The sequence below is a fragment of the Sparus aurata genome, chromosome 13 (genome assembly GCF_900880675.1).
Source record: "Sparus aurata chromosome 13, fSpaAur1.1, whole genome shotgun sequence".
Classification (NCBI taxonomy): domain Eukaryota; kingdom Metazoa; phylum Chordata; class Actinopteri; order Spariformes; family Sparidae; genus Sparus; species Sparus aurata.
Genome location: NC_044199.1, coordinates 11,352,887 through 11,372,077, shown reverse-complemented (window position 1 = coordinate 11,372,077; position 19,191 = coordinate 11,352,887). Strand labels below are relative to the sequence as shown.

The 19,191-nt window shown below is 40.0% G+C and overlaps 1 protein-coding gene across 1 annotated transcript; it reads right to left on the bottom strand.

Moving 5' to 3' along the window:
* Positions 1-463: 463 nt before the first annotated feature.
* On the bottom strand, positions 464-18,841 carry arhgap42a (Rho GTPase activating protein 42a). Its single transcript, XM_030438474.1, has 24 exons — positions 18,248-18,841; positions 15,289-15,384; positions 15,119-15,180; positions 11,618-11,689; positions 9,030-9,131; positions 8,825-8,935; positions 8,118-8,222; positions 6,786-6,915; positions 6,576-6,676; positions 6,131-6,240; positions 5,969-6,047; positions 5,791-5,830; positions 5,642-5,704; positions 5,464-5,538; positions 5,246-5,330; positions 5,108-5,166; positions 4,867-4,972; positions 4,201-4,360; positions 3,957-4,107; positions 2,969-3,661; positions 2,733-2,889; positions 2,453-2,524; positions 2,284-2,363; positions 464-1,056 (listed from the first exon to the last, which is right to left on the bottom strand). The coding sequence occupies exons 1-24, from the start codon at positions 18,399-18,401 to the stop codon at positions 968-970; spliced, it is 2,952 nt and encodes a 983-aa protein (XP_030294334.1). The 5' UTR covers positions 18,402-18,841; the 3' UTR covers positions 464-967.
* Positions 18,842-19,191: the final 350 nt, after the last annotated feature.

The window sequence follows — 19,191 nt, the reverse complement described above, 5'->3', positions numbered from 1 at the left end:
GTGCAGTTTTTGGAATTCATGAGAAATGGAATGCAGCAAGAACTAACCCATATGATGTGGATAACTTCCAATGAATCTTTTAAAGATTCATTATAATTATTTAATTTGGACAAACGTTTACAGGTTAAAACGACTAAATGTGACCACAGATTACTTTCCCACTGCAATTTAAAGGTGCAATATGTAAGAACTGACCACCTCTTGAAGTCACACTGCAAACATACAGGGGGCAGCATATCACCAAAGTAACCACTAACTACTACTAACTGCAGCTGCTTGGAGCTTGGAGTCATGTTACAAGAAAGGACTGGCAGGGGTGCTTATATTTTGAATATAACAAATGATTAAACAAATCAGTGAGATTGTTTTGCTCAGTGATGTTCGGTGTAACGGGCATATCTTGAAAAAAAGCAAAATTGACACACCAGATCATAATAAACATACTGAATCTTCGTACACAAACTGCTGTTATATAAGGACAGTATTTATTTACACAGCATGAAAACTGACAGATGACAGAAGAAAGGTGGATTCAGTCTTATGCTGCTCCAAGTATCTACAACATTAATATGATCAGTTCTAAACACATAAATTACCAACATTGACAGAAAAAATACTGTTTGCCTTACAGACACATTTCACCTAACAGCGTTCTCATGATTGCAGCGAACGCAAACACGTACGAGGAGCTGACAACTTGGATTAAATGAAAAGGACAGTCTTTATCATCTACTGGTTTTAAGCTGGTTAATAACACGGTTCACATACAGTAGTCTGATATACACACAGTACACACATCGTTCATATCCAGCCCCAGTGCGTCAGTGATAACAGTCACAGTTACATGATCAATATATTATATCTGATCAGCAGCAGAATATTACTGTTTTACTGCACTGTAGATCTCTAAAGTCTACATTACATCTTTGTGTTGCTCTGTGACGCGGTGATGACATCATCGGCTCTGTCACAGGTATGTGATGTAGTTTTCGGGTATGAGGCCCGTTTTGCCGTTGTACGTCGCCTGAAGCCAACCTGGTTCCACAGACGGGTACACTGCAGACACAGACAACTCAGTCAGCCGTCATATATAAAGTTTCATCCTATACAATGACTTACAGCTGATTTCAGAGAATTTCCTGCTGGTTATGTAACGATCAACAGCTTAACAATGGACTGCACATCCCTGAATAATCAAAATATATGATAACTGCAACTGTCCTGCCATTATTAATATTTTCTTTATAAAAATGAGCAACCAAGCATCATTCTGGCACACAGAACTTTATAACCATTCCTGGTTCAGACGAGGTAATACGGCTTCCAAAACATAAAAAATGATTTAACAATGAATCACAGGAAATTGTGATTTCAATTTATTGACTTGAAAGGGGTAAAAAAAAAACAACAACAACAAAAAAACGCAGGAGAGACAGAGAACACTGAAAGTTAAGAAATAAGTGAGATTAAAATAAATAATTATGATGGAATCAATATAGATTATATGAAATGTAGCACTAAAAGAGATGGTTTGCTGCCTTTTAGTTCAAATTAAGTTGATCAGACAACAGTTCAGTGACAATTTGGATGAGATTTTATAACCAAAACGTATAGATTACATTGAGAATGATCCATCAAGTTATATTCAAAATAAATCAGAACAAACTTAATGTGGCACCTAGAACGCCATTTACACCTGACAAAAAATGCAATCTGGATCAATTATGTGCATAACGAAAAAACATACGTTAGTACTGTGTAAATGCCTGCAGGACGCATTGTGATCTGGGTGTGATCGAAGTAGCCAGACTACATTTAGAGGGGGTTGGTCTAGCAATGTGATCCGATCACTATTGAGTGTCTGAGGCCTGAGGATTTTTGAGGCAAACTGTGATTTTTCATTCAGTGCTATAAAAATAAAATTGACCTACCTTGGATCTCAGTAAGGTGTGGTTACAATCCCACTGGCTGAAAGTGAAAGGTGACCTAATGCAACTGCTTCCTGCTAACTAGATCCAGGCTCAGAAAACAGTAACTTTTGTCCATACAGCAGCAACATTATAGACAAGTAAGCTAACCCTGCCTAACTAATTTGTACATCGAGACACAATCACAATGCTGGAACAATCAAAATAATGAGAAAACACCTCAATAGCAGGTGTAAATGCAAAGACCCATGGATCAGATGTCACTGTCCACATAATGTGTCCAGATACAGATCATGTGTCATTAAGAGGCGTTAAGTAGGGAAATGAAAAATTGCACTGTGAATAGTTTTCTTACCATTTGAGAACAGTGCACCCTGTGGAAAACTGAGCTCATGGCTGTGCTCTGCCTCACAGGAGTAAAGAGCTTTTGCGTCCCTGAGAGAAAGAAGAGAAACCATCAGTAAAATGACTTATGAGGTTAATGAAGGAGGATTGTGTCACAGTAAACCTCAAACTGAACTTACTTTCCTGAAGAGCAGATGTCTAATGCTGAGGAGAATACTGAGCTCTCACGATGTGGTAGTCGGACTGGTAATCTGTAACACGCAGACACAAAATTTACTTTTAATGCATTTCTGAACAAGTGGTATTCAAAGTTGAATTATTTCATTCATGTCTCGATGAGGCCAAGAGAAAACCCGAGCGAAGGGCACTTTCTTTAGTCCGCCATGTGCTCGTTGTTTGGACTAAACTATGCACAAACTCCTGGACTAAACTATGCACAGAGACTTCACAGACACTCACACTGATCCAGGCTTCTGGTAACCGTTGCTGGATGCGGTGGCTGCAGAGTGTCTGGTGGTCAGATCAGAGCCACAGCGGACGTGTTTCCGCACGTGGGTTGCTTCATGTGGGTCCAGCGACATGAGACTCTGTACCGATCCATGACAGCTTTTGTAATCTGTGATAGAACACAAGAAATCAGAACTGGACATGAAAAAGCCAAGTGACAGATAATTACCCTATAGAAATGTACGCACCCTCGGAGATGTGTAGGGAGGTGAGTGAGGAAGATTCAGAAAGATGGTAGGGAAACAATGAAGAGGAGGAGGAAGAGGAGGAGGAGGCAGTCCTGTAAGTTTTTCTGTGTTGCTGAGGAGAGGTAGAGTCCATCACTCTGGTGTCTGTGACAGTGGACGATGCGGTTTTTTGATCCACTGACTGAGTGCTCTTCAGAGAGGAGACAGACGACACTCTCTGAACAGGTCGAGTCTCCCTGAGCGAGCAGGCGCGCTCCACTGAAGAGAGGATGGATGAGGAGGCTATGGAGGGAGATCTTGACTCTTTTACAGATGACAGGGAGGCGGTGGAGTTTCCTTTAGCAGACAGAGTCCTCTCTGAAGAGAGTAAAGAGGACGTGGAGGAGGACACAGAGGAAGGCTGCTGGGCCGGAGTGAGCTGGGAGGAAGTCCAGGAAGAGGAAGGAGTGAGGTTAGGAGAGGCAGCGGTGTCTGTCCGGTGGCTTTGATTATTCCCGTTTGAGGAGTTGTGGGACGGGGAGCAGGAGGGAGCTTCAGGAGGAGACACCTGTGCAGTCGAAGACGAGCTGGGCTCCTTGGCAGGAGAGGACGGAGGAGAGGTCAGAGACAATCCGTTCTTTTCGGACGAGTGTGAGGACAAAGACTCCTGGCTGCCCATTGGAGTAGTGCCAGGGCTGCTACTGAATGTGTCACCTGGAAGGAGAAATGGAAGCAAGTCAGATGATAAAGAGACTGAATGACAATGACAGCATCGAAGGTTTAACAGCCTAGTTATTCCCTACCGTGGTGGGCGGCCATCCAAAGGGTCTCAAGATAAATCTGAGGTGTCGTGAGACTATATTGCATTATATGTGTAATCTGTATTATTATAATATTATCTTTTATTATCTTTGGGTTTCAATAACTAAATGAAACTAACTATAGCTGTCAAATAACTGTTGTTGAGTAAAACCATATTCACGGAGCGGCAAACTGCAGAAAGACTCACTGTCGTTGTCTGCCAGGCAGAGAGCAGGAGGGTAGAGACGGGCTTTCCTCTTTCCAGACGAAAGACAAATGGCCTTGCTCCTCCGAGGAGTCGACCGCGTGGACGGAGCCTGAGGTAGCGGCACGGACAGGTCAGGGGCTTCACCGAAAATCTGCCAGGGACAAACAATGTACACATCTGTTAGGCGTGTGTTTATGTGGATGTATGTGTGTGTGTGTGTGTGTGTGTGTACTAGTAAACACACCTTGTGGTGGTTTTCAATGATGATCTCCACCACAATGTTCTGAAACTTGATGTTCATCATGGCAGCCACCGTCTCTTCCTGTGACCTCATCAGCGTGGGGCCAAAGATCATTCCGAGGTTGGACACGGTCATCAGGTTCTGGTCACTGTGAGAGGACACCCTGCACGCACACACACACACACACACACACACACACACACACACACACACACACACACACACACACACACACACACACACACAATTAGAGATGCATTTTTAATATAATCTAACAGAGAAATAAGAGGCAAGGGTGAAAATAGTTGTCAATTTGTAGTATTCAGTTTTCAGCTTTGCAATCATCCAGTGTATAGATTTTAATCTACATCGCTTCATAGCATGTTTTAGTCTACAATTTTCATTTATTTATTTATTTTTTTTTAATTTGACTTCCTGTCAGACAAATCGGCTGCCAGACCTCTATAAAGAAGCCAGCAAAGGTTTTATGTTGTGAGGCTGAAGTTCCTGTCATAAAGTTGTAAACAAGAAGATCTCACTGCAGATACCCCTCTGCAAAAACAGTACTCGCACAAATCTAGAAAAATGTCCCTGGTTGGAGAATTCTCAAAGCAAAACAGAAATCCTCAAGGCACAATAAAACCACTGTGTGTGCTAAAGTGTGCATACTTGTGAAGGTGGTTGGTTAAGAGGTCTAGCATTGATCTGTTCTTTTCTGGTAGTTTGTGTACAAGAGCGTGGATAGCTCTCACTCTATACGTCTGGTCATCATACTCTGTGGAATAAGGAAAGAGTACAGAGGCAGGGATTCAGTGGTGAGAGAATGTGCCTCTGTTTGTACGACATGAGGCATAAAATTAATTCAGTCCAAACAGTGTCGAAATAACCACAGATTGTGACTATATCTTACTTGCAGCCCTGATGAATTCTTTATGTAGTCTGTAGGTCAGTAGTGGTTCTGCCAGACACCTGTATGCACATTACAAATCATTAGTTCATAACTCGTGAAAAGTGTTATTCAAAAGGAACACTTTGTACTGTTTGTTACCTGAAATAGTTCTTTAAGCCACTGGTGATTGTCTTGTTGTCCCAGATGTCTGCGTCCAGCTGCATGTCAGCCGGAGCTGTGGATGCTACAGTAAAATAGATAACAAATGATTTAACCGCACTGATGGATTTATAAATGCACCATAGTCAGTGAGCTGGAATAAAACTTCCTGATGCGGAAAAATAACGCCGCACAGAGGAAAGCAGGGCGTTTCTTACCAAACACACTCGTCATCAACCGCTGCACTTTGGAGTTGACTCCTCCAGTTCTGTACAGTCCCAGCGTAGTGAGGCCTACACAAACATGCAGACATGTTTTACCAAATGTTACAAATCAACAATTAAATATATATAAGAATCATTTTTCCCAGATGAGCAATTCAAGGAGGAGTAATACCTCTTGTTTCAACCAGCTCGATACACTTCTTAACAAAGTTGAGGCCAGCTTCGTTGAGAAATGCTGTTAAACAAAAAGCCACACTTTTAATTAAATTCCTTCTACATAGCAAGACATAATGATCAATTAGCATTAATCATTATACTTACTCTCCTCCTTTTTACTGAGCAAAGAAGGCAGAGTGTAAATCTGAATAAAGAAAGAAAAATGTAGTTTTAGTATGATTTCTGATAATAATAACATCTAATATACTGTAGGACAACAATATGTACAGGCTAGCCTTGCTACTCTGTGGTAGTTTTTATTTAACGGAGGATATATTCATACAGGTTCTTTTCCATCCATTGCCTCCATCCACAGCCGCCTGTTGGCCTCAGAGAGCGCCTGCAGGGTGATGACGCCATGTCTGCAGAGAAAGAGAGATCATTTTACCCGAGTACAATCCAAAATGAGCCATATCTCACGTTTGGTAATTAAGATGTCCCTCACCTCTCCACCACCTCGATGTCGAAGCAGAAGCGTTTGTCGATTGAATCCCTCTTCCTTCTGACACATGAGCGCAGCCTGAACATCTCAGGAGTGCCATTCACCACGCCGTTCTGGCAACACAGAGATGTGTTTGCAATATGCACTCAACATTTAGGGTTTTGGCGAGTATTTTCACAAAATCTGAGCTTCTGTTATTGTAGCAAGGGAGAAGTGCTGCTCAAAATATTTAGTTTTGGCCCCTCAAGGAAACACCTCTTACTTTTCAATTAGCATCAAAACCATCAACAAAATAAAGCCCCTGCTTAAACCTAATCAACTGTGTGATAATAATATTTCTGCTTAATACTAAAACAGAAACAAATGTCTGGCCTGAATATGAAAATGGTTAGCACTGATGAAACGCGTCAAAAATCTTTGTGGTTGCTCATCTGTGCTACCAGCTCACCTGTCTGCTGGCTGGTCTGGACTCTGTGTTGCTCATGGTGAACATCTTGGAGCTTTTTTGATAAGTACAGTAGTATCTTGTCCACACACTGCCCAGTGGACCTGTAATACATGACAGGCATTTTCATTTCTTATTTCTGCCAGTGTAAATCTGGCATTTTGATTTTTCTCACAGTATATGTGAGAGAGAGTGTTTCTTTGTGCGTCTCACGTTTCTCCTGTATGTACAGATATCCCTCCATTGTAAAGCAACTGGGGGCTTTGAAGTCTTCCTCTGCAGAGCGGATCCTCTTCATCAGCCTCTCAACCTCAGCACGCGTACTTTCAAAGTTGTTGCGAGCCTTATCAACGTACACAAGTGTTAGGAACTACTATTATTTATATGAAACATACGATGTGTTTGAAAAGTAACTAACTATAGCTACCAAATAAAATACAAAATGCAGGTAGTTTTTGCAATAAAGCTTATCAGAGCCCTCTTTTTGTTTAAAGGAGTCATCACCTGGTTTTTTACATATCCAGTCCCTCTTGGATCGCTTTGGATCAATTCTTAAAACTTATTAGAAAAAAAATAAATTAAAAAAAATCAAACATAGAGCTTGTTCTGACACTTTTTCATACCGCGACTTTCTCATGCGAGATTATGCGCGAGGTTTTGACCGGTCTGGATGTGCATTGTATTAATATGTAATGAGGCGCGCGTTGATTGGCCGCAGGAAGGACAGAGCCGGAATGGGGGGCGAGCCTGAATGCACACACAGACTCCAAAACATAAACAGCCCCCTGTCATGGCGCACACACTAAATGACGAACCTTACGGAATTCAGGCATTTATGTACGAGCCGGAGTCGGAAACCGAACGGTAGAGTGAAGAGGCAGAGACGGTGGAAGAGACACGTTTACAGCAGGATGTCTCCGAATGGTAAATTCTTTTTTTTTCCTTCTTACTTTTCACACTCGTGTTTTACATGTAAGACCTGAGTTTTAATGCTGGCGGTCACGATGTATGGCGTGAAAATGACAGAGAAATAAGCAGATTCGGCGTGCTCACTCAGAAAGTCTGGCTGAGGACGGCTGTGAGCTGATGTTTATGCAAGTAGCCTCCTGTGGTAACGTCACCACAGGAGCAGAGTCAAAATCTCGTGCTTTAGGAACGCGCACTACTGTGCGCTATTCCTGTTCGGAAAAAGAGCCAAAGCGAAAAAAATAAGCCACTTTCAAACTCCAGCTTTTCAGGCAAGTTTCAACAGAGGTCCAACACCAATATGCTTGATTTAACGAGAGAAATTGCGATTTCCGGGTGCTGACTCCTTTAAGTAACATACACTGACTTCTGTACTAGACGAGGACTTCTTCAAACTGCGGCCGGAGGCAGCTCACATTGTGTGTTTCAACATGCCAGGAGTGTCAGGTGAGTGAGGTTTCCAGCTGACACTGACTTTGAAATTATTTTCTTCATGGCTTAATAGGCAAGTAGAGCAGTAGAACAAACTATTCATAAGTGATATCAGGTCCAGATTTTCCAGTAAATATAAACACTTACATTCTGCAGATTGAACTGAAGCTGCTGCTTGTAGGGTTCAAACTCGCTGGCCAGCTCGTAGCCTTCATGGTAGAATGTAAACAACCCCTGCAGGAAGGCTAATAACTGAAGAGCAGAGGGGGAAAAATGTTGGAAACATGTCAGCTCAGGGGCTTGTGAGTGTAATGAGAGGATTACAAAAGAATGATCATCAGTCGTCTGCTCAATCAATCAAAATAGCCTCTATAGGACAAAAATCCCCGAACTTTGCTGCCCTTGTTTACTTTACAACAAAGGGTTTCCCTCTCTGTCAGGCGGAAGAGATATCCATGCAGGAAGCGCTGCTACAGCAACAGGAAGTGGGCTCTACTGATATCCATCATTAAAACATTTTTATCAACAGCCAAACAGTGTGTGTAATGTGTTTTTTCCAGAACCGGGCTTAGCTGTCTTTCCATGATCATGTCTACATGTACACACATGGTCATTACTTGCTTGGCTGGAGTTATGACTCTATGTTTACATCACTGTTTACAAAACAGACTTGTCCGTCATATTTTCCGGTGGTTAGTCGTTGTGTACTGGTGACTGTGTTTTCCCCGTAAAAGCTTAGCAGCTCAGAAAAATCTAATGACAACTCAAAAGGTGTGTCCCAGCCACAAAATACACACCTGAATCATGCTAAAGTTGCACATAAACATGATCATAATGTATGTGTATGAACTCACCGGCTCCACAAATTCAAACTTCTTTCTCTCCTGCACTTCTTGGATCTTGAAGACATACTGCAGCGATGCATCATAAAACACCTGCCTGTCCTTACTCATCTGTGAATCAGCCTACATCAAAAACAACAACACACACATACAGTTCTTTAAGTTACCTATCATATGTGGGAGGAAGGCTTGTGTGCATTTTTATTGACCGGACTACCTCATGTAGCTGTGATTCCTTCTTTTTGGACGAGACGCTGAGGTGTTTCTCCAGGACAGAGTAGTACCTCTCCGTCTCCTTGTCAAACTGCTTCTTTCCCTCCTAAGGAAAACGGGGATGTGGAAATGAGTGATTAATAAAAGCAAACGGAACTTTTATATCAGCCTATAAAGGTGTGTAAAATCATTTTTCTATCATAACAAAGCTAGATTATCACATAACACTACTTGAATATATCTTAATTTCAAACAAATCAAACCAAGTTTTATTGTCACAAGGTATAGTGAAATTCAGTGTTTCCCACGCAATGTGCACTGAGGGGAGGGGCTGTGTATGTGACACGCTTTAGTGACAGTGAGACGGAGGGAGAGTGGAGAAAGGAAATGCAGCCAAATGAATACGCTGCGTTTTGAAGTAGCGTTTAAAACAAAACGAAATGCAATATGTGGCGGTTGGTGTTTATTCTGTTGAGCAATGCTACAAATTAGTCAATGTGTGGGAAACACTGGAAATTCTTAAGTGTCTGAAGTCCCTGAGTTATTTTTACAAATCAAATAAAGACAAACATAAATATGTACAGAGAAAATAGATAAAAAAAAAGAGTAAAACTGTTTTGTGTCTTTTTGGAAAAATCTAATATGAAACAGCCCAGCCTTTATTTTACCCTTTACTAGCATCTGTTTTAGGCTGTACTTCCATTGTTATCAGTAATGTATGCTAACGTTCACTAAAGCTTTTCTAAAAAGCTGGTATTAAGCAAGTATTCCTCATGTTTACCATCTTAGTTTTGTCTGTTAGTATACACAAAGTACAACTGAAGCTGATGTCATTTGTTTTGCAGGTTGGTCATAAACCAAAGTAACTTGACCTTGAATATACGTAGCAAAAATCCCAGATATCCATCCAGTAATTGTTAGGACTTCTAACTCTAAGGTATCACCAAACAAGGGATGCAAATATTTGTCAATCTCTTTAATCGCTAGTCAGTTAATCACTAATAATAGATCAAATATGTTGGATGTTTTTTTCCATAAAAAAAAAATGTTGACGTAAAATCAGACCATGCTATGCGTGTATGTATGTATATGTATGTGTGTTCAGCACATATGTATATATGCATATATAGGTGTGTATGTAAATATATGTATTATATGTGATTTATTAATTGCTAACATATAGCATATCAAATTGTATATAGTTAGATGGGAGCATACGAAGGTACACAGGTTCAAAAATGGAAGTAAATTGATTATGATTAACTAATGAGTTGTGGAGAAAGTGAAGAATTATATATATATATATATAAGTGTATATTTCTTCCTACTCCTTTTCAGCCATGTCAGTGCTTGTAATGGAATATACTTTGTAACGTGCTTTTCATTTGATTATGCTTGTTTGTGGAACTAATCTAACTTTTCCCCCCCGTTTTTTTTTGTTTTCAACAGTCCCAAATAAATTCGCATTTATTCATTCATTAATTTATTCAAAGTTCTTGTAGATGTATTTGTTTGTCGTCAATGAATACATTTTTAATCAGTTACATTCTTAATGGTGATTAATCATTAATCATTAACATCCCTTCACCAAAGTAAGTATGATTTATCATGTGGGGACCAAATTGATGGTCTGACCGACTCCCTCTCTAGAGCCCTGCTGCTACTGTTGCGAATAACGAAATGCCAGAAATCTACACTGAAGCTGCTGCAACTCTATAAATACCTGCACAGTGTCTCTATATCTGATCTCAAGTGATACAAGCTGAGATGGCTTTTGGGATGAGTTAACAAGCCTTGGGGGATGAAAAAGCTACGAGGAAGTGCAGTGGGACCATTAATAATCTAAATGAAGAGACACTGCCAAAATATTTTGTACAACAGCTATTTTCCAAAGCAGCTGCAGCTCCAAACTCCACATGTCGAGCCACATTTTCTGGCTCAACAACACCAGTGTGAGGATGTTCTGCTCACACACTCCTGCTACATTCTACAGGCTGAGAAGTTGCTTCGTTCAACACCGAGAAGTGAGCTGTGATTTCACTTTCAGGGTTAGTCACAAGAGTGACGACCAGTTCTTTTTTTTTTCACCTATTGCACGGAACTGCTATCTGTGCTGTTATTTCAGTCATTTCCAGAGGGGGGAAATATATTTTAAGACAAAGCAGATAGAATTATAAGACTTGAGACAGCTGCTGAAACCAGACACCAGACTCACTTCGTATTTATACTGCCTCACTGAGTTCAAATATCTCGCTGTCTGTGACGCGCTCCCTGTCTTCCCTCTCAGCGTCCGTTCCCATGACCTTGTTACTGACACTGGACTGTGATCCATCGTTTATCTGAACAAATTGAATTCTCTGACCACTGACCAAGGGACCGACTGAGACCAGAGCAGAGCAGGACAATCTGTCTGATTCACCACCCACAGTGTCCGAAAGCTGTAGCTTCAACATCAAGCTTAATGAACTAAACTCTGCTGGCCTGCGCAAAGGCTGTGATGTTTTGAATATAACTTGTTGTTCTTCTATGTGTAAAGTTAAGTAAAAGTAAACTGCTGAGCTAGTTTGTGCTCAAAATTTAACTCAGATATACCTTAACAGCTCCAATCTGCTCCTTTCGAAACCTCTCAAGCGGTGAGATCAACACGTCATCGGCGTTCTGGATCTGAGAGAGGAAAAAACACAGCAGTCAGCTCAGTGCGTCATAACGGTAAATGGCAAGACCGGCAACAAAAACAGCTCAGTCATTGCTCCATGAGGGCTGCTGCTGCCTGTTAAAACAGTTTTTTGTCAAATCTGATTAATCAATAGATGCTTGTCTTTTATTTTCCTAACAATTATGTCTTAAAGATAGAAAATTATTGATATTATTGCTTCTTTTGGCAGCATATGTTATTAGACATTGGACGCTTAGAAAAAGCTTCTCAAACATGTGATATGAGAGCAAATGTAAGGCTAAGATTTGATCTATCTTTTGGATGATGATCTCATCGAGTATTCTGCTTGACTGGAAGCCAAGATTATTCATTGATTAGAATGGAGCAGTCAAAGTATTTAAATGTTTGTGCAGGAAGAGAACAGGGTCCAAACTGAAACAGCTGACCTCAGGAATAAATATATCTCTCACCTTGTGATTTATTCACTTCCTGTTTCTAACCAAAAACAGCTCCAGCTTGAACACCTTATAGAACTGTCCAGTTATGCAAATAACTGGTAACAGTCAGTCAGTTTATGAATTTATGGCTCTTATCCAACATGAGCACGATGATCGTTTTATGGTAATTGCTCGTAGTTCCAATTCAAGCTGCAGTAAAAAAGAAAAAAAAAAAAGATAAAGAGTTTACAGCCATGACAGGTACTCTGTGAGGCTGTACTGAGGAACAGCACAGCTTGTTTTCATGTACCTAAGAGCTAAAGGCTAACAGGCTCACATTGAAAATGCTGACATGCTTATGTTGAGAAGGTTTGTCAACCATGTGGACATCTTTGTTTGGGCTATGGAAATTTCTAACAACCTAAGCTTATTTTGGTGGTTAATTCATTACTAATTAACTCTAAATGACTCCTCATTTACTACCATTAATTACAAATAAAAGTGGCAAATACTCAAATCTAAGAAGCTTCAATTGGCAAAAGTTTGTCATTTTGTAAAACGATTAATTTATTATCAAATACTTGGCAATTAATTTTCTATTAAACTTATGAACAATAACTTAACTAATTGTTGCAGCTCCTATGCCGTGAGTTCAAGGCTACATACTAGGTAGAGCTGATGCAAAGCATTTCAGTAAGACTGAGGCATTAGCCAGGACTATTGTAGAATGTGCTCTCTGTGAAATCACGCTGCTAGAAAACCTCTAACCCTAAATTTATTACAGTACAATTGTGGGAATGTTTTTGCAGCAGACCGTACAGCATTATGACAAACTTGTGGCGGAGACTTGAGTCAAGCAGTAGAGAGAGCTACAGGGAGGTTATCAGGGCTCACTTCAGCTCACTACCAAGCAAGTGCCCAAAAAAAGGTCTGCTTTCTTTGTACCCTGCTTTTTTCCACCATACAACAACGTGCAGGATGAAACAAAACACAAAAAGGCTAAAGGGCATTGCCAGATCACAATAGTAGTTCTTTCAGGTTTAACAGGTACCGGTGGTATTTCCCATTTGCTGGAATTGCCCTTCAACTCAATAATGATGGTATTATTAGAGGTTCAGAACTATGAGCAGTGTTGCAGTGGAAAAGCACACAAAATCCGCTCACACACACACACACACACACACACACACACACACACACGGGAAAAAGAAAGAGAACGAAAGCAGACAAATACACACACAGGACCCTTTTATGGACTTTCCCAGGCAGTCAGGGCTCTGCTCACAGTCTCACGGGGGAATTGGCAGAATAGGTTCCACATGGTTCCTCTGTAACCAGACCATGCACACAGCCACAAGGGCACACACACACACACACACACACAAACACGCGTGCACAGAGAGGGCTATGTGTCAGGTAACTTACTCTGCACATACATTGCACATGCGCAGAGGTTTGCCTACACACAGATTCCAGTCACTCCAACACAAAGGCCTCCAGTTGATGGAGGGTCTGACTGTGAGTCAGAGACACTTTTCCAAATCGCCATGGAGCACTTACTGCCACTGCGACTACGTTTTCACAACAATTGTGTGAATCAGGCTTGCGGGAAAACCAGATTAGGGCAAGAGCTTGAGGACGTCAAAGTGATGAATCAAGTCCCTAGACAAAGAGTCTAAGTTTCGATCTGAAACCTTGTTGACATCTGCTAAGTCTGATGCACATGTGAATTGACAAAGAAATAGAGAATAGAGTTGCAACACAACTGGTGGACAGCAGACAAAAAGAAACTGTTCCGACTTTGGTTAAGAAGTGGCCATTGGTCTAATGGCATAATCAGATCAACAATGTAATTCAGAGCAACATGCCCTGAACAAGGGGAATTGTTTTGGTTTCCAGTTCGTGATAGTATAAATATATATGATTCTTAACTGTTTCATTTGTGTCAATTAAAAGAGAAGGAAGGTGTCAAAGGACAAGGAAAAGTTTGAATATGTTAAAAATGTATACAGTACATAGAAAAACAACGTTTTTCAATATCTATTCAAAATACAGCTCAACTGATACTGGATCTTTAGGGCCAATGCCAAAATTGACTTTAGAGAGTAAAGAAATGTCAGTATCGATATGTCTGGCCGAACACTTGTGTCAAAGGTAAGTATATAATGGAGGCAGCATATTTTATAGTTTCAACTGGATTGTCCAAAATAACACAAGGGCACTGAAATGATGAACTTCACTGAGAACTGAATGATAATAAATTATCCCAAGCATCTTTTTCTGAGTCATGTGCTATAAAAAAATATAAAGTTTTCATTTATGCGCATATCAGACAATACATACGTTGATACTGTTACATCTGTGAAAGGCCAAATTTTATATCGAATTCAAAGTTGTTGTCTTTTAAATAGGTTTAATAAGTTAACCCCTAAATGTAATTAAGTGGGAATTACAATGTAATTCTAAATACTTAGAGTAGTTGACCTATTTACTGTAAACCACTAGCTCTTAATCTGTGCTTCACTTCTTAAAATGTCTTCTTTTCAAGGTCACATTGGACAAAATGTTGCCTGTCACAGATATGTGGTATCTGTGTTTATGCTGCCCAGTATGAGCCAATAAGAAATATGAAAGTTTGTTAAAGAATGGAATGCAGAAAAAGATGTGTAGGATAATTTCCATTTGTTAAATTATAGTGAAGTTTACTGTCAGTGCACTGATGTCATTTAAGACAATAAAATAATTGTAATACTGTAAGATATGTCTCCATGACATATGTTTGTCACAAGCGTCTGATATTTACATTTGATCATCCCTTAAAATGTGTATATCTATGTGTGAATATATATATATATATATATATATATCAGATATCACATATATATATGGATATCAGAATATATGGTTATCAGAATAATTGACTTCCTAACAACATTTTGCCATCTGCCCCAGTAAGGCGGAAATCTCACACATACACATACAGAAAACATATTTTCTTACCAGTCGTTTTCTCTCCTCCTCCATGGTGCTCAACAGCTGAGAGAACTCCTTTAAAGACTGAGCTGTAAAAATAAATCACACACCTCTGATGTGGAAACACTCATATCTTACACATGCTGCAGTTTAAACTCTCTTAGTTTTGTAAATCATTAGGGACACTGTCATCTCACCAATACTGATTTCATCATCAGTCTCTGCGTCTCCGATACATTCAAACTGGAACTCCTGTAGGGACTGAGAGAACCGCTGAACAGCAAGAGAAAGACCTGAGGAAAGAGAGAGAAGTTCATTTAATAATGTCATTATTATCAGCTCTTATTTATAATAGAATTCAATTTTTTTCACAAGATGCACAAGATTGCTCTTGGCATGAGTTTGCATACTGCCTGTTATCGGTCCAACACAATATAAAATCAGCCATTCCCCTACAAGCATAATTTATTCTCTCATGTAATAAACTAATAATGTATTTTCCATGAGACTTGCATATCATCCACTGCCATCATCAACTTTGCTGTCAAAGTCTGATGTAAACAAACCGCCACACCCTGCAACAAACTCTACTTTACACCCTTAGCCTCAGACGACAGTGTTTACATGTCCAAACAACGCACCAATAACAGAGTTTAATACCACCTTTGAGTCTCGAGGGTTGCATGAACACTCGAGCGCGACATAACTGCATTCTCTCACTCACACACCCATAGCAATGCTCTGCATGACTGGCATTGTAAGGCATTACTTTAATCTCACCACTGCCTTACACATGGAGAGTAAAACCATTAAAATGTCCTTCAGTAGCAGTTTATGGCATTACTGCATGGAGATATGCAAAAGGAACTGCGAGGTTCAATAAAGACCAAGACACGATTGCAATTTGGCATACATGTTCCACAAAGGTTCTGAGAGAAGGAAAAAAGTTTGGTTTAACACAAAAAAATCCATCTTTGCTCACTACATCTAAGCATTTCCTACCATCATGTGTGAATAAAATACAGGTCATACACTTCTTATTAAATATAAACATATGAAATTATCAGTTATCTTATTGGCATCAGCCAGGAGAAGCAGATAATTGTTGGTTATCTATATCAGCTGGAAAAAAAAATCCATATTGTGCATCACTAATTGAGTGCATAATTCTCAACTTTTAAAAATGTGTATGTTTCTGTTTAGTGATGTCAGTGCACACAGTTTGTGGTCATATGCTGGCAAAACATTTTTTTCTTACTTATGACATTCAGTCTTATTGAAAAATGCTCTTTGCTACATTAAAAAGACTGATGTGTGATGCATTTCAAAAGGATATCTCTTGAAAAGAGACTTTCCTGTTAGTACAGGTTATAAATGTTAGCATGTCACAAATAGCAACAGCATTGTATGATGGTCATATCATATTGTGGTGGTTCTGGTGGCTGACATGCCAGTGCCCTGTAAGCAGTTCTGTAAACCTGGTATTGTAAACAATGCAGTGATCATGTCGTGTGGTCTCAGAACAGTCGAACATACTCAGCATCTGATGTGTTTATGGCAGGCTGTAGCAGGATTTATACCAGTGACCTCAACCAGCAGGTGAGTCAACCACAGGCAGCCACTAAGCGTAGGTGTGTCTACAGTGATTAAAATAAACTCAAACCAGCTGGGGTACCTGCTTTAAGAAAATCTTGATCAGCTGATAACATGTGAATATTACATGAATATTGAATGTGAATATTACAGCCACCATCAAACCATGTTAAACGTACAACTTTCTAACTAACACACAAAATATGAAAGATTACCTGTCATCCAAATGTTTGTTTATTGTGTGCCTGTTTTACCCTTTTTTTGGTTTTATAGGGGTAAATCAAATGTCAGTCTCCATTCGTAGTATAGTCATTACAATGCTGTGAACCTTTAATGTCCAGATCTGTTCCTTATCATCTATTAGCTCAACTCTATTCATGGTTAGTGTGTTCAAAGGAGGATGTGGGGCAAGGCTACACAGTGTGACTGTTTTGGTGACACATGCACCCAAAAATCTGTCAAATACGGTGAAACATTTTCACTGATCACACTGGTGGGCCTGATATCCGGCAGGTCAAATAAAAAAATTGAGTATATTATTTTAAAAAAAAACGACTGGGTGTGTAAACGGTTGCCTTTAAACAAACATTAGCCTATAAACATATTTCCTTTAGATTATTTTGTAAATGTTTACATCTTTTAAGGGTTTTTATAAAATCCCAACAACATTTGAGTTTGATTTAGCTTTTTATTTCAGTTTGCCAAGCACTTTGAATATCAGCACTTCTTTAAACAATTAGGCTACTGTTTCTTCTTGCGTGTGCTGTGATTCAAATCGAGAAAAATATGTATCTGCACATGTATTGCTGTTAACAATCATTTACATAATACGTTAAGAAATTAGATTAAAATGCATAAATGGGTGCACCTAAATTATGTGCTTGGGTGCCTACATGTAAAAGTTAGGCAGTTAGGTGTAGAAAGATAGTCTGGACAGGCACTCAATATCAGGCGATAAAGCCTAACCTCTCTATGGAGCTTATCATGTCAGAGGACAATCGGGCTAAAATGATCACATGTCACTTCTGTCCATGTTACATAATTGTGAATGGAGTATATTTGGGTTTTGGGGTATCAGTCAGACAAAATAAGCAATCTGAGTGACCTTGGTGAATTGTTTTTGACATAAAGCCTACAGAAAAATAACTTACGGATTAATTCGTAATGAAAATCACTGTTACTTGCAGCCCTGTTGGATACAATGCAGTTGAAAAACTGCAAAAAAGAATGCAAAACCAGACAAAGACATGTAAGGTCTAACCTATGAAGATGGGTGAAATATCTATATTTGTATTATACACAATAGCCTTTACACAACACTGTATCTACCTACCTAACTGTGCTGCTCATATCATCCAAACACAATCCAATGTAATAAGCTATTAATGTAGGCTTAACAAATTATTAAAGTATTTCTGATTCTGATAAAACACTGGCTCTTTCTTAACTGATGGCCTTTGGCTGCCCTCTTTTATCAGGCAGCAGACCGTGCAACCAGCTGAGTAGCTTAATGAAACACGCACTTTCACAGTCAAAACAAGTTATTGATCAGCGTGTACTTACTTCTGAGTGCAGATACGAGCATGTTTCCATCTTTGATGAGGTCTTTTATAAACCTGTTGGTGCGCTCCAGCTCTATCTCATGGCACTGCAGTCGCTCTCTGAACTCCGGACTGTCCAGGAAAGAATCACTAAATTCCAGCGTCGGCAGACCCATCGATAAATGAATGCACACAGTCGATTGTTAGAAAACTAAAGTAAGAGTCTTTATCGCTCCAAAACAGTGAAATTCAAGTGAGAAAATAGCGTTTCAACGTCCTCGGAGAAAGTTTCTTCAGAAGTTTCTCCCAGCTCCCCCTTTTTCATGCCTTTCTCTTGCTTTTTTCCCTCAGAACTTCCGGACACTGGAGCACAGCAGAGTTTCTGACACAGAGAGTTTAGCTAGGCTACACGACGAGCTCTACGCTGCTTCTCTCGCCTTTTTAAAACTAACTATTCGACTGCAACTCTTAGCGGCTTTCTAATTGTCTCAGGAAACACTACCGGTCGCGAAAACACCGCCGAAGAGCTCAATGTTGGACGTGTGAAAGTTGTCGGCGGAGGCTGTGTTGCTAACTCTGTCTACATACTACTCTGAATGAAGGCTTGTTACTATGGGAACGAGAGACTCCTGCTGGCGCGTGCTGAAATCAGTGCAAAGTTGGCCAAAAAAATGTCTGTGGAGCTCTTGAAATGTCTTCAGACGGCAGTAAGAGTTGATGGGGAAGGTACTGAGGGAAATGAAGTTGAGGCACTGGGGAGGCTGAAGTGGCAGCACCGAGAGGGGCCTAAGTGGCAGCTTTTCAGTCAAAGTGCGAGTGCTAGTTTTGCATGAAAGTGTGGTTGAGGTGAAAGTGCTGAAAGGAAGTGATTCTCAAAAACTGGAAATAACTGAAATACCAGTTGACTTGTGAGTGGTAAAAGAAGCAGGACGTGTCAGACCGAAGCTCAAGAATTAGCTAGAGCAC